Here is a 27,657-nt window from a genome sequence, read left to right as displayed (position 1 = left end):
GGGTCACCTTATTTTTCTCTTTCCACGCGTGTCCATATTATCACTTGCTCTGGAAGATATGTTGGCGGCATCCATAAAGTGTGTCTCAGCACAAAGGCCCATTATATATGCCCCCTGTGATAAATGAGAGGCAGGTGGCTCCCTTTTGTGGACACCCAGCCAGCCAGTTAGCTATAGAATCCCTCTTGGTAGCTGTTCTCTACTTCCTTTACCTGTAAAGGGTTAAAAAGTCTGACTGCATGCACAGGTAAGGGAAGTGAGTGGGCACCTGACCAAAAGAGCCAATGGGAAGGATAGAACTTTTTAAAATTGGGAAAACTTCCATTTGTCTGTTGTCGTTCTCCGGGGAAGAGGGCAGCAGTTATGCTGTGAAAAGCTGAAGGCCAGGTATGAAAATCATCAGAATCATACCTAGAAATTGCTTATTTGGAAACCCAGATATGTAAATAGATCAGAAAATGTGTAGGAAGACGTGATTAGGTTTGTTTATTTCTTATGGCTTATGGACTCCTATGTGCTAACCACAAACGCTTTTGTTTTGCTTGTAACCTTTACGCTGCACCTCAAGAAGGTTATTCTTGATGTTTAATTTTTGTAAGTGGGTTTTTAAAATCTAGCAAAAGCCTATATTCCAGATGTATTTTTTTTTTAATAAAATTTAACTTTAAGAACAGGATTGGATTTTTGGTGTCCTAGGAGATTTGTGCATATGTTGTTTAATTAGCTGGTGGCAACAGCCGATTTCCTTTGTTTGCTTTCTCAGCTCTTCCCCAGAAGAGGGGGTGAAAGGGCTTGAGGGTACCCCATAGGAAGGAATTCCCAAGGGCTCTTTCCTAGTTTCTGAAAAGGGGGAGGAGAGGGTGCACTTGGGTGGTGGAAGCATCTACCCATCCTAGGTCAGAGAGAAGCTGTGACCTTGGGAGTTTAATACCAGCCTGGAGTGGCCAGTATTAATTTTTAGAATCCTTGCGGGCCCCCACCATCCGCACTCAAAGTGCCAGAGTGGGAAATCAGCCCTGACCCCCCACATACAGGTGATTGCAGAAATAATGAGGACACGGCTTTGCAGTGGGGATAGTCACACCCAAGCCAGGCTACCAAAGGTGCTCAGACCTAGGTACCAACAACTTGAATTAACTGTGTAGAGTAGACATAGTTGCAGAGAGACTGCAACCAGCAGGAGTTCACAGAAGAGGAGCTCAATACCTTGAGGTTCATAGAAGTTTGACCAAAAAGTATCAGCAGGGCTAAAGTTAGAAAGCAGCCAGCAAGAAGAGGCCTCATCTTAAACAGGAAAGAAAGAGTTGCTGCCATTAAAATGGGATGAAAGGAGGGCAAATGGGACAGGCAAGGTGGAAGGTCTCAATGCACCACATTACAGACACTGGGGCTGGAGTCAGTCCCAGTCATGACTCCATGGCACCAAACTATTCATCAAATGGCAATGAGCATTAGGTGCTGCACTGATATGTGCTGATGCACCCATTACTGAGGTGATGCTTTTTTACTTGTGTCTGCCTTTATATTTTGGCATAGAAGCTATGGTGGATGACCTGATACCAGGTATTACCCAGGAGCAAAAGATAAAGATATTTGTCTGTCTCTCAACTGGTTCAAGGTAAAAAAAATCTCAAACATAACTCGCCTCCTCATGAGTAATGGCCTCACCACAAACACAGCTGGCACTGCCAGGCTGGTCTGTGTTGAACTACTGAAAGAGCTTCAACTTGGCTTTTTCAAATTCCCCAGTGAAGTGCAGGTATGTGAGAGAATAATAAGACCAGAAGTTCTCAGGCAAGATTTGCTAATCTTAGGAACTCCACACCAGTCAAAGATTCACAAGATTTTAAATGTGGCAGAACACAAAAATTTCTATCAATATTTATAAAACTCAAACCTCACCAGCAGGACATTGTATATAACAGGAAACTGAAGGGGAAAGTCAGTTCTTCTTTCTAAATACAAAGTGAAGTGCTGTTACACACTTATTAAAAAGAAAAGCCAAATGCCACTCACCAGGATAGACTTCATCAATAGCTAGCTGTGTCTGTGTAGTTTTGTTAGAATGCAAGCTCCACGAAGCACAGTGTGCCACCTTCTGGGTTTTCTACAGTGCTGAGCTCATTGCCAGCACATAACTGTTATGATAGTAGAAGCCCCTAGCAGATGCTTCAAGGCTCAAGACCTAAAAGCTATACCACTATTAGAAGCTACAGAGTAGCAGCTGTGTTAGTCTGTATTCGCAAAAAGAAAAGGAGGACTTGTGGCACCTTAGAGACTAACCAATTTATTTGAGCATGAGCTTTCGTGAGCTACAGCTCACGAAAGCTCATGCTCAAATAAATTGGTTAGTCTCTAAGGTACCACAAGTCCTCCTTTTCTTTTTATTAGAAGCTACAGGCTCATGTGAGACACCAAGGATGGAGATCTGCAGAGGGAATTTTTTGAAGAAGAGTAGATAAGAACCACATTGGTCAGAGCCATTATCTTCATCTTGGCGAAAGGATCAGCTCTCAGCAGGTACATAAATCAAGTAACTAGCTATCAGCAAATCACTAATAGCAAGGTCTTTAGCTACTTTCTGGTTTCAGCATATGGGAACCTTAGACCACTCAGGTAGGACATACAGCATCTCAAGCAATACTTTCTCTTAATTTTATGTGCAATTAGTAGCTGTTTTATGAAGGTTCAAAATTTTGAACTCCCTCATAGACTGGAAAAGTTCTTATCAGCCAAGCTCACCTGCTTCCACCTCTTTTTCACTCACTGAAAATTATGCTGGAAATTTAAAAGGCTATTTCTACAATGATAGCATATGTTGTCCAAAAGGGCTCGAGGAAGGCAACAGCACCCCTTACCTTTTTCCTTAGACTGCAAAGAAAAGGATTCCTCACAGCTCCCGCTGCAGTACAGTAGAATCAATGAACTTGACCTGATTTACTGATCCAAGGGTTGCTTTAAGTAATAATTTCTTACCTCTAATCCATGTATTAGGGGAAAGTGCCATGGAAAAGCCAATCACAGAATAGTGCAAGAACGTTTATATACTATGAGACAACACATTACAGTTACAGCCCTGACAGTAAGTGAAAGGGTTTTTCAATGGGATCAGCGATGTAGTCATTAAAGAAATGGTGAGGGGAAAGACCTTACCTGCTGCTCCTTCATCTTGGCAGCACCAAGCTCTGAGAGAGAGACCGTTAGCTTTTCTTGCTGTTCAGATAGATACTTCTGATATAGACTCAGAAGTTCCTGGCATTCTCTGTACTGCTGCTGCAGAGGTGAGATAGCAAGTTAAGGGGAAAAAAATATTCCGTATTGAAAAGTAAAAATCAAACAAATACCAATTTATTCTGTGTAAATCTGTTTTTGTCCTGTGGTAACTGAAGCCATAAAATGCAGAGTTCAGAGAAAAACACACCATGTGAGCATGGAGTGTGTGGGGGGAAGGGAGGGTGGAGATGGATGGTTACTATGGATCTGCCTAAAGGGAAATGAAAAGACCAAGCACAAGTGCAATCTTATCCCCCACCCATAACACAGAGACAAAGGACCTTCTCCAAATTTACAAACACTTGAAGGGGCTGAGTACAGGAGGTAGGTTATGATATTTCAGTTAGCACAGTTACAGCCCTCTTTGCATATGTGGTCCTATTTGTATTCAACTAAGGAGAATAGTGCTACTGCTTTAATTATCAATAGCCAACTGGGTAAATATTCCACTTTTTAAGTACAGCTATGGATTTGGTACCCACATACTCAATTTGAACTACTGATGGATCATAAACACCGCCACAGTTGCAGGACTACAGGCCTTTCAGAGACCAGCAATGATTTTTGGATTGTTATCTGGAGAAGCAGCAAACTGTGGTATTTGCAAGGGTATTAGCTATAGTGTCCTGCCTTGCTTGCAGGACTGACATTCCAAAAGGAGATAAATCTGCTCTTCACCTGTCATTGTGTAATTCCCTCCCTTGCTCATTTAGCATGGTAAACCATTTATGCTCCCCCCTCATTCCACCCCTCCCTGATTTCAATTATGCATGCGGCTCAGCTAAGTGCTCAATGTCCAAAGAGATTACTCTGAATAAATGCTTTAATAACAAGTCATCACAATTAAGGTAGGGAACAAAAACTTCTTCAAATATATAAAATGGTGTTGAGTTACAGATTTCCTTAACATTTTTATGATCTAATCATCACTTCTGGGCAAATTCGTGTTGCAATCATTTTTGCCAATCATGGCTGCATAAATAACTCGCCGCTTTGTTATTCCCCATTACGATCCTTTAAAAAAAAAAAAAAGCCAAAAATGGGATGAGCAAAGCTTTTTGGGGACAGAGCAGAAGGGAGGTGATTAAGATCTAATGCTAAAGTAATAAGGAGAGCTTCTAAAACACCTTTGCTCAGCATCTTGAGATAAAGGCGGGTACAAACAATGGTCTAAATAAGCTAATTGCTTTTTCTAGTCAATCTATCTGAAGCCTGAGCGGTTTTACGTTTTTGCGCATTTTGTCAGAGAGCACCAAAAGGCTGAAGTGATTTGTGGTGGTCTCAGGAGTCTCTGCCAGCTATGATGTATATAAAAGGAATTTTTTATTCCGGCTGTAACCATAGGCAGTAATGTTTATAGTAGGTGAACATATTAGCCTGGACGCAGGGCATGAATTTTACTGTAGAAAAAGCCAGTACATTTATACGGCCTAAGAGTTAAATGTCAGTATCTGAAGACAAATTATAAGCAAATTCATTTAAACCCACGTTATGTGGCAGAATATAAAAACAGACAATCCTATCTTTATCAATTTTTTATGTCTCTCTTAATTCACTCCACTTCCAACAGCCCCACCCTCATACAACAGGACTTTACCCCACTATCTACCCACCGCTGTTCCCTATCTATGTGGGTGAGTGGAATGTATATCCTAATGGGCTTTGGGGTACACACATAGTTGGGGCGTATCTATTCTTGTTCTTGCCAGTGCAATATACATAGTTCTGTATTTCAAACATGAAAATTATACAGTATGAGAGTCACACCCAATGAAATTAATACAGTGGGAATGCATTACACCTGAGGGCCCCAAACTCTGCTCCATGGGCCACTGGCAACCTTGAAGTGCTTGCTGTGCACGTGATGATGCCTCTTCTTGCTTCTAGCTGCTCAATTTAATTAAGAGAGAGCTGAAAACATGACTTGCTTCCCTAACATTACTTCTACACATCAGCAATGGCTGGCATTGTCGAAAGGATATTGTGCGTTCACAACTGGAAGGGGTGATGGTTTGCATGAGCATGAAAGGTCAGAGAGAAGTCCATGAGACTTTTTCCCTTTTTAAATATGGTTCACATTGTGACAGTGGTTAGGAATCCCTGCATTAGAAGATAAAACCTTGTTCATTCACACAATACTAGGGACATTCATTGTGAAGTAACGAGTAAGCAATCAAACAAAAAAGGTATAATATATCACAAAGTGTTCTCTGTTCATTCATTTAGACAAATGTAGCTTAGTTTTAGCTATCATGATACTTCTTACTAAGCTAGTTCATTTACTGCTGTATAATTTTCTAAGACGCAAGCCTTAATATGAGATATTACTCTTCCACTCTATTAAATCTTTACTAAACGTGGGGAAACAGCACCTTACTTTGTAGGAATTAACAAGATTCTACTCCATACACGTTCAATTGGGAATGATACAATGTTGATACAATATTGATGAGGAGGCTATAAGTACCTATATAGACACACCGGCTGATGAAATACTTTCACAATCTGCTTTGAAGAAACTCACAAATTTCATGGAGGGGAAAAAAATAAATCTATAGGACTACAAATCCTAGAATTGAAACATAGCTAAATGCTCAAATAAGGTCACATCTCTAAGAGTTCAAGAGTCCAAATACTGGATTAACAAGATATTAATTATCTGATTACAGCTGTTTAGGATTTCACTGAACTGTATTCTCATTTGTTGCACAAAAAATTAACACTTGAATTACTGTAATTTGCTACACACAAAAAAAAGTTTGTTAATGCAGTATTAAGCTTGTACAGTAACAAGAGACTCATAAGAAGTCAGGAAATGCAAAAGTTCAGGTTTTAACAGCAATATTAATTCACCATGCTACATATCCCGTCTATTTTATAGGATTCATTTAGTGAAACAATAGATTAAAGTCACAGATACAGAGTTCATATATAGCTCTGAGAAGCAAAAACCTTGCTCTGAGAGGTTTGTCTTGGAGAGCTGGGATTGCCCAAGCAGCAGGTGCTAGTAGCATTATGCTTGTGGGGGCCAGAAGCAGACATACTTCCATAGGCACAAGGTGCAGGGGGGTTGGGGGGTGGGGGAGAGGAGGAGGGGGTGAGTGAACTGGGTAATATGGTGGCCGTTAATGTATGCTCCCCCCAGCACTGCCTTTCAGCTGCAAACTGACATACAGGATTGGGGCAGGACCATGGCTACTGCCCACCGCTCCAACTTGCCCCTTCTGGGGCATTTAGGATTGTTGGCAGTAGTAGCAGCCCCCTCATGAGTTTACAAGTATAAGCAGCTGTATTATAACTACCAGTTTCCCAGTAGTCAGGGAGTCAAGGGCCCTCCACCGCATCCCACTAGCGGAGCCAGAATTTGGTCCTTAGGAAAAAATAATAGCAAATACCACACATCTACACGGTAGGCATGTTAGCATTTACTTGACTTTTTTGTAATGTTCACAGTGCAAACTGTAATGTTGCAACAACACAGGGTTTCCCTCCCCCTGGCACGCCCTTCCCCATTTAATTTCCTAACATTTGGTTCGTTTGTTTTTAATTGAAAACCTGAAATTTTCCCCATAGTACGCACAACTGAACAGCTAGTTTAACTTCACATGGAGCCACCTAGGTCTGGCCCGGCTGCCCCTCCATCGAGAGGACAAATTTCAGTGAGTGGCATTGCGACTTGGGTGTACAGCGTTGCAGCGCCACTCAGGTTTAGCACAATGGCCTCTCCGCCATGATGGAAGGGCTACTGGGCCAAATTTCAGCCACTCAGTTTGGGGGGTTCTCAAACAGGGGCCAAAGGCAAACTGCCCGTTTCCCCACTCCCCAGGTGATGCTGCCCTTGCCAATGGTATGCACCACACATATGGTGTATACAGCTATGGGCACCACTGGGTTCTTTGACTTACAGAGCCTACTTCCTCCATCAGCTTCCCCAGTAAAGCTTTTCATTTCTGCATATTCACCTGTGCAACGCTGAAAAACAATCAACCGGTGCATCGTTCTCTAACCGTACCCACTGCTTTACAACTTGAACAAACCAAGAACCAGCATGATGTGGCTTCATCTACTCACACATGAAAAGCCACATGCACAATACCAGCAGTTTATTTTTTATAAACAAGCATGTAGAAAAAACATTAAAATCTACACCAAAGTGTTCTAAGATTCTAAGCAAGGGTAAGGCTGTGTCTAAATTGCACCATGGTGCAACATAGGGGGTGTGAATTTCAGAGCTCACCAAAATATTGCCCTCTGTGGTTACTGCTGGCATGAACTAAAAGCTACCTAGTTTGTGTTATCATCTTCCTTCAAACAGGACTATGTTAACAGAAACTAGGTACCTTTTAGTTCACACCAGCAGGGCCAACACAAGGTAGTAAGAGGGCAAATTGTGGTACACTCTGCAATTTCCCCCTCACCCACATAGTCCACAGTCCATAGTGTAGATAACACCTAAATTTAATTAGAAGATCATACTGCTCTTTAACGATTCAGTTTATTATAACAACTTGTATTTAAAATATAAGCACTACATACACTTATATCCTCCTCCGGCCCCCTGTTCAGTTCACCTCAGAACAACAGGAACAATATGAATGCATTGCCACAAAGCAGAGTCTGGCCACAACACATGCTTCTTGGGCTTTCAAAATTACACCACAAAAAATGTGCCTTAAACCTATGTGAATTATTGTTCTGTGAAAAGGTGAAGCCTGGTTACTTCCACATAGCTTTATTACCTAAATTCTGAAGATGCCGTGAAGACTGAAGTTAATAAAATGTTTTATGAACAACTTCACTTCACTGGTTCTTATATAAATGAGCTTATGTGGACTGCCTGGCACAATCAGGTTAAGAACCTGCTAGGGAAATTTCTGCATATCCATTTTTCAATATATTAAAAAGGTTCTGGGGCAGGCGTTAATGCTGGTGCAAGAGTATTCAGTTCAAGTCAAAACTTCCTTGGGACTTGAGATCTTCAGGAAACAAGTATTTGAAAGCACTATGAAGGAGCAAGGTAAGTATAATAATATAGTGCTATGCTCTCAAATGTGAAGCCCAAGAGACATGTTTTCATTCACACTTGACTATTTTAATGCTATTAACCAGTAGCTGGTAAATTAATCCAAGATGCAAAAGTAAAAGAGGAAGACACATAAGGAAAAAGGTCACAATGCCCACAAAAGTTAAGAATCGCACTCCTGTTTGAAGCATCATCATCATGTTATTGAATGATATACCTCTCATATAAAGGAACTGCTAATACATTCCCATTCTGTTTGAAGGGAAATTAAATTTACATTCTTTGGGAATATGGTATCATAATTAGTTCATGACTTGATTACACTTTGAAGTGAGCCAAGACTGCATATGGCGCATACAAATTAGTTAAGTTATGGTTACCTACCTTAAGCAAAAGCTACAGCATTCAGAACAAAGTTAGGGACTAGGCTAGGGTAGTCCTTTTGAGCTTTCAGACAGCATATGTAAGATATCTGATTCAAATCTCTTCTGTTCCCATCTGGCATCAATAAGTCCAGAGTAACTTAAACATGCAGTTTCCGTCTCCACCCATACCACCTGCACAGTAATTGTTAAAATTGATTTAAAAAGCAATGACAAGCACTAAACTTCCTATACTGGTCAACGTACCAATATGATTTATTTCTACAAATAAGATGAAAATTACAGGAGCTAGTGTCAGAGCTACATGAGCTAGTATTTGCAGCTACCAAGCCACTTTATTCTGCTTAGTCAATGGCTTTCCTGAGTATACATTTAAAATAAATTTGAAAAGACTGAGATAACACAATAGAATGTAGGGCCTCTGAAAACTGGTCAAACCAAAGGTCACTACAGCAAGACTAAAGGAACAGACTAAGAGCTTTCAAAGTTAAAATTAATTCCTCATAGTATGTGAACACTATTAACCCACAGAAGTCTGGGTTATTTTACCTCAAAGTTCTTACTACGGACTAATGAGTTTCTTAATCTGAAAAAGCAGAAACTTCAGTAGGTAGTTTGTTCAAGCAAGGAGCTCAGAACTGGGCCCCTATGTCTTAAAAATTATCATTGCTGGATGTGCCAATTAAGCTAGACAGCTTGCCTTCAGTGGGTTCCTGTCCAAAGGTGGGTAAAGACACAACACACCACTTTTCGTTCCATGTGAAATGCACACATGCTCCAGCACCCATATAATAAGCATGAATAAAAATAAAAATAAACAACAAAAAAATGAAAAAACTGCTCACACAACTTTCCCCTGGGGAGAGGGGGAGAGAAAGAATGAATCAAACACAATAGACACTAGTTAAGTTGCTTAATGCACAAGTAAAAGGTGCTCAGATATCACGGTGATAGACACAATATAAGAACTGAATAAACAGAATACACACAATACAAAACACTATTCTTTATAAGAAATTGCTAGTTCCAGCACATACAGCAATAGGGTTTTATTCTTGGTTTAAAAATTGTGATGGTATAGAATGTTCAAACAAGGGTCAGGAGAGAGAGAGAGAGAGAGAGAGAGATGAGATCACACCTGGGTCCATTAAGGAAGCTTTGCCAAAATCCATATTGATTTTAGGAATATGCAAATTTCCTTTAGCATTTCCTTGGGTGGTGCAGCCATTATCTGAGTTGAGTGGATGCAGTTTCTCTTGGAATGGTCAAGAACTGTATTACTTATGCATTTGGCCATCGTAATTGTTAGATGTATGATCCTTCTGATGGGGAGCCTTGAGGATTTAGTAGTACATGATTTCTCCCCAGTAATACTCACAGCATCTGTGAAGGGCTGCACATATTTAATCGTGCGCAGTAAAAAAGTAAACTCAACCTGTGCTGTGTTGGAAGAATACAAAGCCAAAGAGAGTACTACACCTCCCACCACCAAAAAAAAAAAAAAAATCCAACAAAAAACCATGCTGTTTTTTCCTTTTACATATTTAGAGTGCAAAATTAAAACAAATAAAAGGAACACTGCATAATTTAGCTGTCATTTTCGATCAAATTGCTCATAATTGTAACCATAAAATGATAATATTCTACCATATGTGCATCTGCAAAAGATGACAAAACCACTGGTCAGCTCCACAGTGAAGAAAAATAAACCTAACACTCCCCCTAGTGGTCATTAATGGGGACTGCAATAGCCTAACATTTTATAGAGCCACAGCATTCTTCCTAAATTTAAAGAAGAGAGCAACTGTCAAACCTGGAGGTTAATTTTGTCATATAGAAGGGTCTAGCAATTCATTCTGAAACATGCAAATCAACTGTGTAATCCTACTGATACCATTCTTCCTAAAATGAGTCCCCTTTATTCACAATCATTCATGGTATCACATAAAATGCCTATCTCTAGAAATGCTTAGTGTTTATTTGGAGACCTTTGTGAGCATTTAAAAACCTTTGATAGTAGCAACTGTTACTGTTTACATTAAAGCTATTAGTCAGACCAATACTACTTGACAATCAAATAGCTGTGTTCTTTTCTCTACTTTGACAACAGACCTCCTTTAAGGAGTCTGAGGGGGGGAAAAGATGGTTTTAGCCTGTGGGGAAAATGAGGTATCTTATACAGCAGAGGGATGCTCATCCTGTTCCATCAAGGCACATTAATGGGAGTTATTTAACAGGATAAAGTATGAACTGGGTGGCAGCTGTTTGGAGGACAGGGTGGGGGGCTATGAGGAGATGAGAAAGACACCAGGGCTGTAAAACCTGAACTGACTCAAGGCAGAGCTACAGGACCTCCATCTGAATTAAAAAGCATACATATTAAATTAAAAGGGAGGCTGTTTTTCAGAGAATGAGAATGTAAGCCCACAAAACATCCTCTCATTTTATAACAAAGCTAACCAGGTTTGGTCCTGGTTAGTACTGGAATGGGTGACCACCAGGGAATACATAGCGTTCTAAGTCTTGTTGCTTCCTTGTGAGAAACAATCATCACTCTTCACAATTCTACATATTTGATGCCTCTGGCTGAAACCTTCTCTTCTGGACCTCAAATAGGAATAATATTGAGAGAAAAGCAGATTCTCCTTAAGCCACGTGGCAGCTCCACTGTGCTCAGATACAAAGGTTTCCGGTTCAATTCCTTGCTGCAGCTGAGTCCTCAACAATCAGAATAAATCTTGTTTGTTGTCACCTCCCTCAGTTGCCTTTTTGCAGCCTGCATTGCCTACATCAGGCTTGGCTAGTGTGAATTATTTTCAGAATGCACTTAAAGTGTATCATTCCCCATCTGTAAAATGGGCATCTGAGCCCCCCTATGTCTTGTGATCCTTGGATGAAAAACACTAAGGCTTGTTGCTGGACAAGGATGAGGAGAAAGAAAAGCTCAATACACCAGGAAGTCTTGCCCTTCTTGTGGTACTGCTTCCATGGGTGAAATAACAGCCTGCATGCTGTTCTCATTATAACCATACAGAATCATAGATCATTCTAGCTAATTTTTTTTCCTTTTAGAACTATTGCTATTTTGACAGCTTTTCTAACCTTGTTAGAACACAATCTGCTAGCAACACTGTCGATGAGGGAAATGCAAGACACTCTCTTCTGAAAGGCAGTCGAGGTCAAATCAACAAATTCTGTACAAGTATTATTACTAATTTTAATTTTTTAAAACAAAAATCTTGTGTGGTAGAGAGTCACTTTTCTGTCATGTGTGTCAGCTGCATCTCTGTAATTTAGATGAGTATTTCAGAATGATAAAGGCTTCAGAAAGTTAGTGCTTTCTTCTAGAAACTGGCCTCAAATGCACCACGCTGAGACGTGCTGGTTACACTGAACTGAAGCCAATGAAGAAAAGATTTAATAACAGTCTCATTATAAGGTTCATTGTTGTAGGACTACTTAATATACAAGATTAACACATCTTATCTCCCAGTTTCACTGAAACCTATTATACCCCTCATTAATACATGCACATTGCTACATCATTTACAAAGCCAAGCTCTCAAACAGTATTGTCTGAAAGAGGGCGTGTTCTGCTGCTTTTACTAGTGCTATTCTCTCTCCAAGCAACCACTGTGCACTAATATGAACCCTAGAGCTCAGAATGCAAGACTTTGTTTAGAGAAACTATGCAGTTCTCTTTAGAGCTGAGAATTAAAAAGACAACTTGTTTTCCTTCACTCGGATTTAGCTATCTGTATTTCAGTTCCTCTAGTTCCAGATGGAGAAGGGGACACGCCTTTCCACTAGCTAGCACAGACAAGCGGAACCATCGCCACCAAAATCTGAAGACATTCTGGTGTTCTCTGTTCCCTTGTGATTTGAGATTACTAAGGAGATTAAATTAAAGAAACAGAACAAAGAATCATTATTAATCATGTAAAGAAAACTTCTAGAAATATTTTAGCTCCAGTAAGGCCCAGAAATAGATCTCGCACGCACACACAAAAACAAACCCTTGAGTGCTAAATACAAAACTCACAAATGTTCACCTGCAAATGTTAAGTGGGACGGTCTCCATACTGGTGTACCTCAAGTACAGACACTAAGCTTAGATAGAAAAAAAACACTAACATCCAAACACTACTGTTTGGACTGTAAGCTCAAGGCAGAAATTGCCTTTTGTTAGTATAGCACCTAGCACAATGGGACCCAGATAGTTACAGGGGCTTTGGGGCATTCACACAATGCAATAAAGAAAGAAAATCCGTTTCACAATAAAACTCTCGCAGGAAGCTGAGTACTGGAAAGAGTCTTTTCTAAGGGGGGGTGGGGGAAATCTACAGCCTATAATATACCTTGGAAGTGAATGGTGTCTGACAAATGAACTAAATTCCCACCCAGCCCCCACCCCAAACCTGAACTCTCCAAAGCCACATTATCCAATGACAGGGGTTCTAAATTGAAGTGAAGTACTGGGATTTGTAGTGTCCCCAAGGACAGCTGGCTTAGTCTATGCAGCATCTAGTTTAGAGCCATCCTGGGGTCACCCAGATAACTCTTCATAGATTATCCTGTCAGAAGGGAAGGCATAAACTTGGTTAAGAGCTAACTGGAAAGCATCCATGGGTTAGACTGACCTCTGGGAATCTAGTGCACAACTCTCAAAACTTTCCACTGTTCCATTGTGAAGATGCTTACCTCTGGCTTACCCCAGCTTTGTATCAGCAAATCAAGTGCCTCAGAAAAAGAGAAGTTATTTACCTGTACAGTAACTGATGTTCTTTGAGATGTGTAGTCCATATATATATATTCTATATTAGTAAAATGCACCTCCACTCTGCATGCATCAGAGAATTATCTAGTTAACAGTACCTACCAGAGTGGCACATGCGCCCTTCCCTTTCTTCACGTGCTTTGCGAGGGTATAAATGATGGAGCCACCCCACCACGCTCCATTCCTTAACCACTGCGGGGATGGTGGGTGGGCTGTGGAACATGTCGATGGATTACACATTTCAAAGAACATTAGTTAGTATACAGGAAAGTAACCTCTCGAGTGCTAGTCTGTATACATATTCCACGTTAGGGGACTCCCTAGCAATAGCCCCACAGGGAGTGAGTATGAGGAGTCTCTGTAACTACGGATTGCAACATAGATCTTCCAATCTTGCATCTCCGTGGCTGCCTACGCTAATGTACAGTGCTTCATAAACGTGCATATGGATTACCAGGTTGCTGCTCTGCAAAGTCCTGAATTGGGAGGCTCACTAGAGAGGCCACAGAGGTGAACTGCACCCTGATGAAGCCAGCACCTACTCTGCTGGGCAGCTGCACACTTGCTAGCTCATAACATGGCCTGATGCATTGGGTAATCCAGTTTGATATTTTCTGCATAGAGACAGCTTCTCCTTTGACTCTTTCTGTGTAAGCCAGAAACAGCATGGGCAATTTCTGTAAGGATTTTGTTCTGTCCAGGTAGAACAATATGGCTCTGCATACTTGGTGAAGATGGAGGGCACTGTAGGAAGCACAGAGGGAAGGACTCAATATTGCTAGTATTTGTTGTTCAACACAAACCTCAGAAAGCACTTGCATTACAATTGTATCGCGATGTGGAAATGCATATCCTTGGAGTTGAGGGCAACCTTTTGATCCAGAGAAGGAGCGATGGAGGTGAACTTGAGCTTCTTGGATAGAGGTGTTGAAGGCTTTGAGGTCTAATATCATGTAAGCCCACCCTTTTTCTTGGGAGTGAGTACGTACCTTAAATACAATCCCCACTCCCTCTCTCCCTCTTCTACAGTGCTCATAGCAAGAGACTGCACTTCTTGTTGAAGCAGAATCTCACAAGAGGGGTCCCTGAAGAGGGACAGAGAAGATGATGTGAGGGAGCGGAGGGGAGAGAGGGAGAGGAACTGAATGACAGTCTCTCTGGACCACCTCCAAAATTCAACAGTCTGAGGTGATGTTGGACCAGGTCTTCCAGAAGAGGACCAGACAGTTGCCAAAAGGAAGGGAGGGCAGAGAACACAAAACAAAAATTGTATGCTGACCTTGGGCACCAAGCCAAATGTGCTGCCTGGCCAGTACCACTGCAAGGAGATGTGACAGAGAGGTAGACACACTCCCCCAAACAGTGGATTTTCTCCTCCAGGGCCTCTGTCTACGGCCTGGGGGCTCAGGCTTTTGTTGATAGGGTTGTGGCCTGAAGTGAATTCATCTGGAGGCTGGAGTATAGGTCCCCAGGGAACTGAGGATTGCCCTAAAGTCTTTGAGAGAATCTCATTTCCGCATCAGTTGTCTCATGGAAGAATGAGCAACCCTCAAAAGGCAGGTCGTCAATCGTATTCTGTAATTCTTTTGGTATGCTGCCAAAGTTAGCCAGGAAGAACTGCATATCATGACTGCTGTGGCCACTGCTCAGGAGGCTAAATCCACCATATCCAAGGCCACTTGTGGTGCAGTTCTGACCACCACATAACCTTCCACCAGATAGTCTGAAAATCATCCCTATAACCTTAAAGAAGTTTAGCAATAAAAGGTGGTAAGGCACATCAGTTGACATGGTTATATGTTGCCAAGACTGCCTTGTAGTTCAGGATCCTCATTTGGAGACTCAAAGTGCAATAGGACTTTCAGCCTGGCAGATCAAGACACATGGACTCTATCTTTAGGGGTCAATTTCTGGTTGCCCTGGCGAGTTTTTTCATAGATTGCCATCACCAGCAGGGATTCTGATAACAGGTGCAAATCAAACTCCTGGTACCTGGTAGTTGGGACCTAGTATGGTCTCTCTGCCCATTTGGACACTGGTTTCAGTGACACCAGTATCTGCCATAGACCATTTGTGGGTTGTAACAGCCCCTCATTGATCAGGATCGCTACATGTCCGGGTATTGATATGTGTAAACTACTGAGACCTTCCATGGTGTGTTGCACACCTCGTCAGTTGATTTCTCCAAGGCTGCTGCCTACCCATTAGGGCCTGGAATGCTTGCAGTCCTCAAGGGTAGAAGCTGACTGGTCAGAAGCCAGGACATCATCCAACAATGACAAAGTAATGGCTGGTACCATCTGTTGTTTAGCAGGAACCTGCTGGATGAGAGCAGTGTGCTCCTGAATAGTGGTGGGGACGTGTCCAGATGCTGGTGCTGGTGTGTGACAGTCTGTGCCATGAGCACAGTGAGAAGGCTGGTCTTGGGTTGTACTGAGGTCCCCGGGGGCCCACATACAACACATACCAAGATCATACAGCACCAGAACCCATGAGGTTTGGTATCAGCAATCCAGTACCAGACTGGGTTCAGACCACGCTCTGCCATTGGCAATGAACATGCAGATCGTGTCCTCCTAGACAAGACCAATACCACAGAGTCCCGGGACCTGAACAGGGATGGCTGATGGCTTCCTCGTGAATCAGAAGAGGAGAGGGAACAGTCTGCAACAAAAGGGGCAGGGGAAGGGAGCTCGCCTCATGGTTGTAGGTGGAACTTGATCAGACAAAGTTTCCAGATCGAGGAACCTCGTTAGTGTCATGCCTGAATGCGGCTCCAATAGCCACAGGGGAGCATGCCCTATGTGGCATAAGGAGGGGTATGGCTGCAGATCAGTGTGGGGATGACTGTCTGGGGGCCAGTGCAAGAGGCAACAGAGTAGTTGGTATCAGAGTCAGGCTTCTGCCTGGTACTGCAGCAGCTGGCAGCTTCTCGGTTTGCCTCAGTACTGAAGAGGCTAGAATGACTGTGGACATACTGGCCTGGGACTCTATCATGTCCAGTTCTGCTTGGCTTGTACCAACTTTGGTGCTCAGGGAACTTTTTCTAAGTTTTGAGTCACCTTTAATAGCCAGCAGTCTGGTAGCCTTGCACAGCCTCAAAGTGGATGTGGAGAGGGTGATGTTCACCTTTTCTTTTTAAAGGGTTAAGAGCCTGATCTATGCTTTCCAGGTGAGGAAGGCACAGGCCTCAGAGACCCTTCAGCCAGTTTGGAGGTTGAGGATGGGGCAGTCTTCAACAGCCTCCTGTCTTCCAAGAGCCTGGATGCCTGCAGACTGACCTCATCACCTGCTCCATAAGGAAAACCCTCAGGAGCACCAGCTCCCTTTTGAGAAGCACCTGAACTTTCACAGCACTCCAGGACACGAACACATGAGGTGCCTGTTTTGCCTCAATGAAGGACATCATTCAGAGGCATGACTGCCTCATAGGGCAGAAAATTCCGAAAGCTCAAGGATTTGCCACAGTCAGACACTGAGACTGGCACTGCCAGCGACCGCAGAACGAGAAGAGTTTTTGTTCCCCTAAGGCACCCCGAAGACCTAGATAAAAATGCTTGACACTACTAATTAAATCATTGCTGTAGGAAAAATTCTGAGAAGGGTTGCTCGGACGTACCACAGGTGATAGAGAAGAAACTGGGTATGGCAGAACAGCTCTGCTTTTTATACCATGAAGAAGTTTTTGAGAAAGGGACAGGCACATACGCCACCCCGACAGGTAATACAGACTAAAAAATTCTGTGACACATGTGCATTGGATATGTATTCAGGTATTGTCAGAGCATATTACCACTACTGTGATGGTTTTAGAGTAACAGCCGTGTTAGTCTGTATTCGCAAAAAGAAAAGGAGTACTTGTGGCACCTTAGAGACTAACCAATTTATTTGAGCATAAGCTTTCGTGAGCTACAGCTCACTTCATCGGATGCATACTGTGGAAAGTGTAGAAGATCTTTTTATACACACAAAGCATGAAAAAATGGGTGTTTACCACTACAAAAGGTTTTCTCTCCCCCCACCCCACTCTCCTGCTGGTAATAGCTTATCTAAAGTGATCACTCTCCTTACAATGTGTATGATAATCAAGGTGGGCCATTTCCAGCACAAATCCAGGGTTTAACAAGAACGTCTGGGGGGCGGGGAAACAAGGGGAAATAGGTTACCTTGCATAATGACTTAGCCACTCCCAGTCTCTTTCTTTGTTAGGCCTGTCCTGTAGTAGGTGACTTCTGGGAACTCTTCTGGCTCTATCAATCTGTTTCTTCACTTCCGCAGGTGGGTATTGTAGTTGTAAGAATGCTTGATAGAGATCTTGTAGGTGTTTGTCTCTGTCTGAGGGGTTGGAGCAAATGCGGTTGTATCGCAGAGCTTGGCTGTAGACGATGGATCGTGTGGTGTGGTCAGGGTGAAAGTTGGAGGCATGTAGGTAGGAATAGCGGTCAGTAGGTTTCCGGTATAGGGTGGTGTTTATGTGACCATTGTTTATTAGCACTGTAGTGTCCAGGAAGTGGATCTCTTGTGTGGACTGGACCAGGCTGAGGTTGATGGTGGGATGGAAATTGTTGAAATCATGGTGGAATTCCTCAAGGGCTTCTTTTCCATGGGTCCAGATGATGAAGATGTCATCAATATAGCAAATCAGATATCAAGAATTGTAACATTCATAAACCAGTCAGAGAACACTTCAATCTCTCTGGTCACGCGATTACAGACATGAAAGTTGCGATATTTCAACAAAAAAACTTCAAAACCAGACTCTAGCGAGAGACTGTTGAATTGGAATTCATTTGCAAATAGGATACAACTAACTTAGGCTTGAATAGAGACTGGGAGTGGCTAAGTCATTATGCAAGGTAACCTATTTCCCCTTGTTTTTTCCTACCCCCACCTCCCTCCAGACGTTCTTGTTAAACCCTGGATTTATGCTGGAAATGGCCCACCTTGATTACCATACACATTGTAAGGAGAGTGATCACTTTAGATAAGCTATTACCAACAGGAGAGTGGGGTTGTGTGTGGGGGTGGGGGGAAGAGAAAACCTGGATTTGTGCTGGAAATTGCCCAACTTCATTATCATACACATTATAAGGAGAATGATCACTTTAGATAAGCTATTACCAGCAGGAGAGTGGGGTGGGGGGAGAGAAAACCTTTTGTAGTGGTAAACACCCATTTTTTCATGCTTTGTGTGTATAAAAAGATCTTCTACACTTTCCACAGTATGCATCCGATGAAGTGAGCTTTAGCTCACGAAAGCTTATGCTCAAATAAATTGGTTAGTCTCTAAGGTGCCACAAGTACTCCTTTTCTTTTTGTGAATACAGACTAACACGGCTGTTACTCTGAAACCTGTCAATTCAAAGAGTATGTGCAGGGAAGGTTTGGCATAAGTATGCGGGCCACCTTCCTGCAACAGAGAGATTGGCAAAAATACCGTTCTGCATTCTTGTATGAACATTCCCCTGAGAATGTGCATTAATCTTCAGGGCCACTATTTCAGGAAGCCCTGTACTCCAGGAGATGGTGGTTTTGACATGTAGATTCTGAAGCACCCTTTTGTAAAAGTAAGCGTAGCCAAAAGGAGTTCACACTGAGACCGCCACTTACAAAAAAGGAGGCCTTCAGACTGTTGACTGCAGCTCTCTCAATGGGCTAGCATCTGAGTAAGTGCAAGATATTCCTCTTGGGCTTAATTGCAAGGTCCAAGACTTAAAAAGGTAGAAAAAAAACTGTGTACTGCTTGGGACAGTGGTGCTGGAAAGATAATATTACCAGCCAGTTTACCAGGTACAATACCACCAAGAGGCCATCTTCACAAAGAAAAGCCCAAATCCTCCAGCATTCAATCGGTGAATACATGAATGACTTGTCAGTGGGAACAGAATAAAGTCCTCTAAAAATTAAAGACCCTCAATGACAAGTGTGGGGGAAGCAGAGAGAGAACTGTTCAGACAGGTATGTTACAGGCTTAACATACACCAAAAAATTGGTCACAAGATTCTCCTGGTGGCCACATTGCAGGCCACAGCATGGAGTTACAAGCCTCGGAGGACCACGTGATGCATTAATGAAGAAGATAGCTAGCACAAAGAAGCTGGATAGGTTTTCTATACATTCTTGACCTATGTGAAGATGATCACACAGTCAGTCAGATCCCTCCACCCATAAAGCTGCTTGCTGTTAAGCCAAAAAAGGATTCCTTTAGAACTACAGTGAACTGTAATCCAGGAAGCCCCAATGTGGTATATGGCTTTCCATGGAGAAAGGACATTTTAGTGCTGGCAGTCATTGAGAAGGTCTACCTATGGAATGCATTCCCAGGACTCCAATTAGTCTAAAGCCAGCCCATAATAGATGAATAAAAAGAAAACATGACAAGATCTTGCATGCTGGATGAATATACATGGCCTGATTTGGCTTGTTTTCTTGTAAACAAGAAACCAACATTCCCATGTTCTTCCTACTGAGACTGGAGGGGGCAGTTGAAAGGCTCTTGACAAAAGGGTTGAATTATCTGATTCCCAAGTTCTAGTTAATGTCAGCCAAAGGAAACTCTGAGGTGAGAGATTCAGGAAAGCTTCTTTCCACAGAGGAGCTAGACACAGCAAGAGCAAGAAGCTTCTAGTGATCAATGGCTCCATGTCTAGTTGGCAGTCTGTATCAAGAGGAGTGCCCCAAGGGTCACTCCTGGGGCCGGTTTTGTTCAATATCTTCATTAACGATCTGGAGGATGGCATGGACTGCACCCTCAGCAAGTTTGCAGATGACACTAAACTGGGAGGAGTGGTAGATATGCTGGAGGGTAGGGATAGGATACAGAGGGACCTAGACAAATTCAAGGATTGGGCCAAAAGAAATCTGATGAGGTTCAACAAAGACAAGTGCAGAGTCCTGCACATAGGACGGAAGAATCCCATGCACCGCTACAGCCTAGAGACTGAACGGCTAGGCAGCAGTTCTGCAGAAAAGGACCTAGGGGTTATAGTGGACGAGAAGCTAGATATGAGTCAACAGTGTGCCCTTGTTGCCAAGAAGGCTAACAGCATTTTGGGCTGTATAAATAGGGGCACTGCCAGAAGATCGAGGGACTTGATCATTCCCCTCTGTTCAACATTGGTGAGGCCTCATCTGGAGTATTGTGCCCAGTTTTGGGCCCCACACTACAAGAAGGATGTGGAAAAATTGGAAAACGTCCAGCGGAGGACAACAAAAATTATTAGGGGACTGGAACACGTGAGTTATAAGGAGAGGCTGAGGGAACTGGGATTGTTTAGTCTGCGGAAGAGAAGAATGAGGGGGGATTTGATAGCTGCTTTCAACTACCTGAAAGGGGGTTCCAAAGAGGATGGATCTAGATTGTTCTCGGGGGGAAAGCAGATGACAAAACAAGGAGTAATGGTCTCAAGTTGCAGTGGTGGAGGTTTAGGTTGGATATTAGGAAAAACTTTTTCACCAGGAGGGTGGTGAAGCACTGAAATGCGTTACTTAGGGAGGTGGTGGAATCTCCTTCCCTAGATATTTTTAAGGTCAGGCTTGACAAAGCCCTGGCTGGGATGATTTAGTTGGGGATTGGTCCTGCTTTGAGCAGGGGGTTGGACCAGATGACCTCCTGAGGTGCCTTCCAACTCTGATATTCTATGATTCCTTGGTGGGCTGGCATATTAAAAAACCCAGGGAGTCAGAACTAGGATTTCTCCTTTGTGCAGGGTAAAGAAGCACTGATGTTTAGGAAATGGGGAGTTCTCCCTCGAGAATGTGGAAGAGAGATTGTGCTTGAGTGGTAGCCTGCACAGAAGCAGCCTAATTTAAGATGCTGGGTTAACTCAGGAGCCCACGTTGAGGTGAGGGATCCTCAGCTCTCTCTCTACTTCCATTACATCACGAGAATGTCCACATCTTCGACAACTTTCATAAGAGAGGCCTGGGTAAACAGAAACCTCTCCTTATGCTTTTATCCTTGCATCTCCCCAGAAGTCGGGAAGTATTATCCCCATTTTATAGATGGGAGGGTACAAAGAAGACACTGACTTGCCTAATGCAACAGAGGGAGTCAAGGAATTGAATCCAGGTCTCTTAAGTCCCAATCAAATGCCTTAACCATAAAACCTTCCTCGTTAAGCCCAGAAGCGATCCTGGAGTAGCTAGATGCATGGCTGCAGTGCCTTGGTGAGCTCAAGAGTTCCCAGGTGGAATGGACAAAAGGAACCTGCAGGGAAGTCACAGTACGTTCCTTTCCTTTTCTCTCCTGAGGCTCTGGCTCCGTCATAGATATGGTGAGAGAGAAAAAGGGAAGAGATGTGTCAAAAACGAAATTAAAGCAGTAACTGCACAGCGCACGTGCCTCTGAAGTGAGCAGGAACAGAAGGTACCAAACCATGCTCAGATCTGACTGGTAGCACTGCTCTCAGTCAGTGCTAGCAAGAGAGGCATGTCACTTCAGTACAGACCAACAGAAATGAAGGCAGTAAATGCCACTGTAAGTATTTTAAAGTGTGTGTGTGTGTGTGTGTGTGTGTGTGTGTGTGTATTGTGGAGCAGGAAAAGACAAGCCGGTTTAACAGAACATTTGGAGATTTTTCTCCCCAAGTCTGCAAAGCTTTAAAATTAGCCCTCTGTGTTTGCTTGTTCTTTTAATGCCTGCATTTATTAAGGAGCAAAATAACCATGTCTCTGAAATGCCAAAACAATATGGATCCATAAATAATGTTCCATTCCTATTTGTACCTAATCTAAATATTTATGTAGTAATTTACCAGTAAAAGATGCAAACTATTTTTTTAAATGTTACATTGTATTAAAGGTTAACCACATGACATGTTTTATTACGAGGCTTTAAATGACATTGAAGACCAATGTCTTGGACGAGCTCCAATGGAAGCATCGTAGTTGAAACGGACACAGGCAGGCCCTCATATTCACTTTTCACAAAGATAAATGTGGAAGTTCAGACCTCTCTCAGTGCTATTTCAGTCTGCCTGGCCATAGACCAAACAAGCCAGGAGTGCATTGATTTACAGAGTGAAGGCTAGCTTCACAACCAGAAGGGCTAGAAACAGATATATTAGTCAAACTTGGCTCTCACACAGAACAATAATGTAAAGTTTCAGAAAGGATACCTTTACCAAAATTAGGACAGGTCAAAATAGGAGTAGTGTACATAAAGCTCAACCCCGAATGCTCTTAATTCTTTTGTTATAAAGATGCTGCGCTTAAGAATAGAAAAATTCCTGCTAGCTACCAAATAAAGCATAGAATCATCTCTCATAGCTATGACACTTGGCAGCTATATTTTTCTAATGACCCCACCCCTCCAGCAATGTCCCCCCCTAGCTCCCCGTCACCTACTGCATTAAATTCAAGCCCCTACTCCTCACTTTTATGGTCCTATAAATCCAGGTCCCATCTTTGCTGCTGCTCTAGAGTCGTACTACACACCTATGATTTCCCTATGCTCCTTACTGTTCCCTCGGTCTCCTCCTGCCCTACTCCGCCTTCTACTCCTGCTGCCCCCTGCACTGGAAATAGCTTCCAACTTCTTTGCCATACAAACTCACTCTCCTTCAACTCTTTTCTTAAAGCCCGCTACTTCCAGAAACCCCGCCTCCACGTCTCCTGAGCAATAATTGCTATACATTCCCAACCTGAACCATTTTCCCAAGTTGTCCCTATCTTCAACATAAAATCTCTGGATTATGACCTTGCTCACACCAGGTTAAATCCAGAGTAATTCCAATAATTTCAGTGGAGTTGCTCCAAATTTACACTCATCTGAACAAGATGACCTCCTGAGGTTTTGTCCAACCCTAATATTCTATATTCTAAGATCAGAATTATTTTTCTAAAGTGCCTGGGACCTATTAGTGCAGGGATGTCACAGTACATTCCTTTCCTTTTCTCTTCTGAGGCTCTGGCACCACTCTGTGCCTCAGTTTCCCTGCCTGTAAATTGGGGATATAATACCTATTTCACAAGCGTGTTGGGAGTTTAATGTTCATCAGTGCTTTGAAGACAAAGAGCTAAGTATTATCATCATAAATTAAAGCTCCTATCTTGGAATCCACCAAGGATACATGCACAGCATTAACAAATAACTTCGTTTTTAAATGCTTTTCGAACAGCCCCACATTCCAGCAGGGAGAATAAACAATATGAACAATGATTAGTGAATACTGCCCAAGTAGGTTACATTTCCCTTAACAGAATTAAAGCACATCTGCTCGCAAGTTGGGAAAGGCTGGTTTTCCAGATATAACTAGTCAGATACAGCAGCATGAAGAGATGTATTAATGTCCCTTGCTTCAGTGAGAGACAGAGTACACAGGCTCACTGATGGAATCTGCATTTTTGGTTTTCATTTGTTCTGCTTGGCTAACCTTACCAGACTGAGAAAACACATTTTCAAGCATTACTATTTTGAATACCATTGTTCAGTCAGACTATCTTTTTCTCCACTTAGCCATCTCTAGATCAAAGAAAACTTGGAAGCGGAATTTAACTTTCTATCTAAGAGTGGAAACATTTATCCTTAAAATGTAATAAAATTTCTCATCTCAATGATACACAGAAGTACTCGGAATGTATTACACATGATCAATGCTGCAATGAGGTGTAGAATACTAGTGCAAACACAGTTCATCTGTATGCATGCTATCGTTAAATATGTTGCTAGAGTTAAGTGCCTTTCATAGAAAAGAATCATTGCAATTATCAGTGGTGTTAGCAGTTCTCTAAAATATCAAAGTTTACTTTTTGTTATAAGAACTACTCAAGGAAACTGCCCTGCTACAAACATTTCTAGAGTACTGATCACAATGTTCCACTTTCTTACCGTTACTAAATGTACAGCTTGCAGGGAATAAACAAGTAGCCTTAACCCAATGGTAATGGAATACATTAAAAACCCATTTACACATCAGTCCTCGTCTTTTGTTGTTTTTTTCTTCAAAACCACCACAATCCCACCTTCGCTATTTATGACTGGGGCACAGAATCTACCACTGACTTGGAAACAAGGATGAAGCTGGGATCGTCTCCAAAGAAAGCAAACTCGGTGCTAAGTTAAGCTTCAGTGGGGTGAGCCAGACCACTGCTCATTAGCTTTTTTCCTTTCTCTGCCTCCTAGAACATAACCTCGACCTCTAAATATCAGTAACTACTATTCTAATCAGTGACATGCAAAACCTATATGTGAACGTAATTATTCTGAGCTATATCATCTACGCAACAAAGGTGATTAAAAAAACCCAATTGATTACAACCATTGCATCTCCCTTATCTACTGCCTTTTCTTTTCTTGCCTTTCACCAAGAAGGGTGGTGGGCCTGTCTATTTGATCTCCCATATTTTACCCTGTGCCTTCTAGATCTTACAACCTGGCATATACTGTCTCTACAAAATACCCCTAGTACACCAGACCCACGCTAAAACGCGGGGTTCGAGATCCCATGCGCGATACTGCGTTATAGCGGGGGCCGCGTTACCATGGATCCCAACTTAAATATCTAAATTTGGGATCCATCGCCGCAACCGCGCTATACGCGAATCTGTGTTATAACAATGCAGGCTCTAGCGAGCGTCCGCTGTACTTATAATGCAAAACACTTTATGACACTTCTAGCTCTGGGAGAAGAGAAAAATGAAGCATGAAATAAGAAATATACTAGCAGAACAATATTCATTGACACTGATAAGTCTGTATACTACTGCACAGGGGAAGTGTTAAGTGTTTTGCTTTTTTTTTTTTTTAAAATACATTTTGTCCAGCCTTTCTCGTGTCATTGTTCGTTTAGCCCCTTGTTCCTTTTCTTATGTGTCATGTAGCCTGGGTACCAAATTTGTCAAATGCTGCACAAATACATCTAGCCGAACAGTTTTATACCCAATCACTCAAATGACAATCATAAAAAGCTGCTGAACGTGTTTTCCTACATCTTTAGCTGGTCTTTTATGGCTATCTGAAATGTGTCTGATTTTTCTAAAGGTTCTTTTTGCCTCCCGCTGCAACCAGATCGACTCTTAGCAGCAGCTGTGTAGCTTACACATAAAACTTGTGTGATCTTTTTTTCTCTATTACGAGAGTCAAGGTATTATAAATATATGGTCATTAAAGCCCTGTTGTAAGGAACTTAACTCCTACGAGAATGCACCAATTGGTCTCAGCATTGATTTCAACTGAAAAGGCTTGAGAATTGACTCTTTGAACTACTTTTACAATCTCAAGTTCATTCTATGGCCAAAAAGAAAGTCAATGTTTGGCACCGCATCGCAAATGTTGACACTGTCCCCCAACCTCATAATCAATCTCAAAACATGCAGCAGACTATCAAATACATAGCTTTCAAAAAACTTAGGAAGAGAAAAGCTACAAAGAAGAGCTTGAGAAAGGACATGTAGGATGAAGGCTACTGTATTACTTGAATTCTACTTTTCTGGCTTCAATTTGGAATCTTTGTGGTGGTAATTTTTGATGTTAAAGTAAAATAATCCTAAAAAACATTGCCCGAGTCTGTCAAAGGAGAAAGCCAAGAATGACTAATTGGATTTCTTCAAACAGCTAGTATTGTCTCAAGCAGTAGAAGCAATGCCACGTATATCCCTTAAAGTTTCCTTGGGCTCACTACAAAGCTTCCATCTTTTTTCTTGAGGGACAGCCACACTGCTGATCCTCGGAAAAATTAGTTTATATCCAGAATTGAAAAGTGGTGAATGGTAATGGCCAAGAGGGATCATAGCATCTAAAGCATTGAAAATTGGTTAGTTATTTCCTTGTAATCAAATTCCATCAACTAACATGTTCTAGAAGTCCAGTGTAGGTGAGGCAGTATATACTTAACCATGTGCTAAACTGGTCATGCCTAGGCTTGTGTTAGGTAGCATATTTTAAAAACACACTTTTAAACTCTAATCTAGACAATGCCTTGTTTGTGCATGAGTGGCATTTAAAAAAACCCTAGCACAACAGAGACAGATAATGGTGGAACACTAAACACGTTAATGTCGGATAAAAATGAAATAGTACTGAGGGAAAGTAAAAGTAAGTTAAAAGACTGTGTGTGTGCAAGGAATAAATATTTTCTGTCACAGACTTTAGACCTTCAACACAAAATAGGAACTGACCAAATGAAAGTAATTCTTTGTTGAGCAAAACAGGGATATCATGGTCCTGTATCTGGCAGGGAAGTAAGAGAGCACCATGCTTTGCAGATCAGGTTACTGAGCTTCATAAGGGAGCGTGCACATCAGCAGCTGGCACAAAAGGCGGTGCGGGGGGAGGGAAAGCTATACCTTCAGACCAGCAAACCTAGGACCCAGGGGACCACACAGTCCCAATCAGCTGTGTCATACCTTCTCAAACTCAAGGGAGCCCTAAATCCATATCTTGTGTCATCTTCTTCCCAGGGCAAGCTATTTACCCTTACTTACTTATTTTCTAAACAATCTTCCATCCCGTTATAAATGAAGGATGGACTAACAAAACAGCATACGGTGGCCTACACATGGAAATCTGGGGGAAAGCCATTATATGCTTAACTGAGAAAGGTTTAAATCTTTTATTACTGATTTGCTTGAATAATACATCAAGCTTACTCTAATGTAATGTGCAACATGGAATACCCAGTCCTGGTTTACCCAAGAACTCTGTTGTTGGGAATTGTTTAATGTAAAAACCATATGAAAATAAGTTATCAAAAAGCCAAGAGAATCTCAGTAATTTTAAGACTCATTACCAACAGGTACAGTACAGTTCTGACCACGGTGATGGCTGAAGCATTGGGAACATACAGTACAAAGAAATAAATGCCTAAATTGCTGAGCTTATCTCAGCTTTTTATTTTCCCTTTTATTGGTTGGAGGAGAGGTATTTACAGGAATACTTTTATTCCTCCTAGAATCTATCTTGACCTTTTTGGAAGGGGAGAATTTGATATTTCACAGATTCTAAACCACTATCAGTACCAAAGCAGAAGAGTTTAACATTCAAGAGACAAGAAAATTTGGGCTAACATCATCTGAAGTGATGCATGCTACAACAGTGTAATTCAACTGTACATTGCAAAGCACCAAAAGGGTCAGAAAGACTTTTTCAGTACCTTGCTACACCCTCATTTATAGAATATTCCACAAGTGGCCAGTATCAGTTTTCAACTTCCTTTGAAGAATCAGGGATAGGTTATTGCTAGCAATAAGATACTAAACTT

General features: G+C 42.0%; 1 protein-coding gene across 8 annotated transcripts in view; it reads right to left on the bottom strand.

Annotated features, from left to right (window-relative positions):
• KIAA1328 (KIAA1328 ortholog) overlaps positions 1-27,657 on the bottom strand; it is a 265,733-nt gene that overhangs the window by 154,088 nt on the left and 83,988 nt on the right. For all 8 annotated transcript variants that reach the window (XM_037902428.2, XM_043547687.1, XM_037902429.2 and 5 more), the window contains one exon: positions 3,154-3,281. In XM_037902428.2, the coding sequence (XP_037758356.1) occupies positions 3,154-3,281 (128 nt within the window). The remainder of the gene's footprint in view (positions 1-3,153; positions 3,282-27,657) is intronic.

This window comes from Chelonia mydas, chromosome 5 (genome assembly GCF_015237465.2).
Source record: "Chelonia mydas isolate rCheMyd1 chromosome 5, rCheMyd1.pri.v2, whole genome shotgun sequence".
Lineage (NCBI taxonomy): Eukaryota > Metazoa > Chordata > Testudines > Cheloniidae > Chelonia > Chelonia mydas.
The sequence above is the reverse complement of the archived record's forward strand: the minus strand, read 5'-3'. Positions and strand labels throughout refer to the sequence as shown.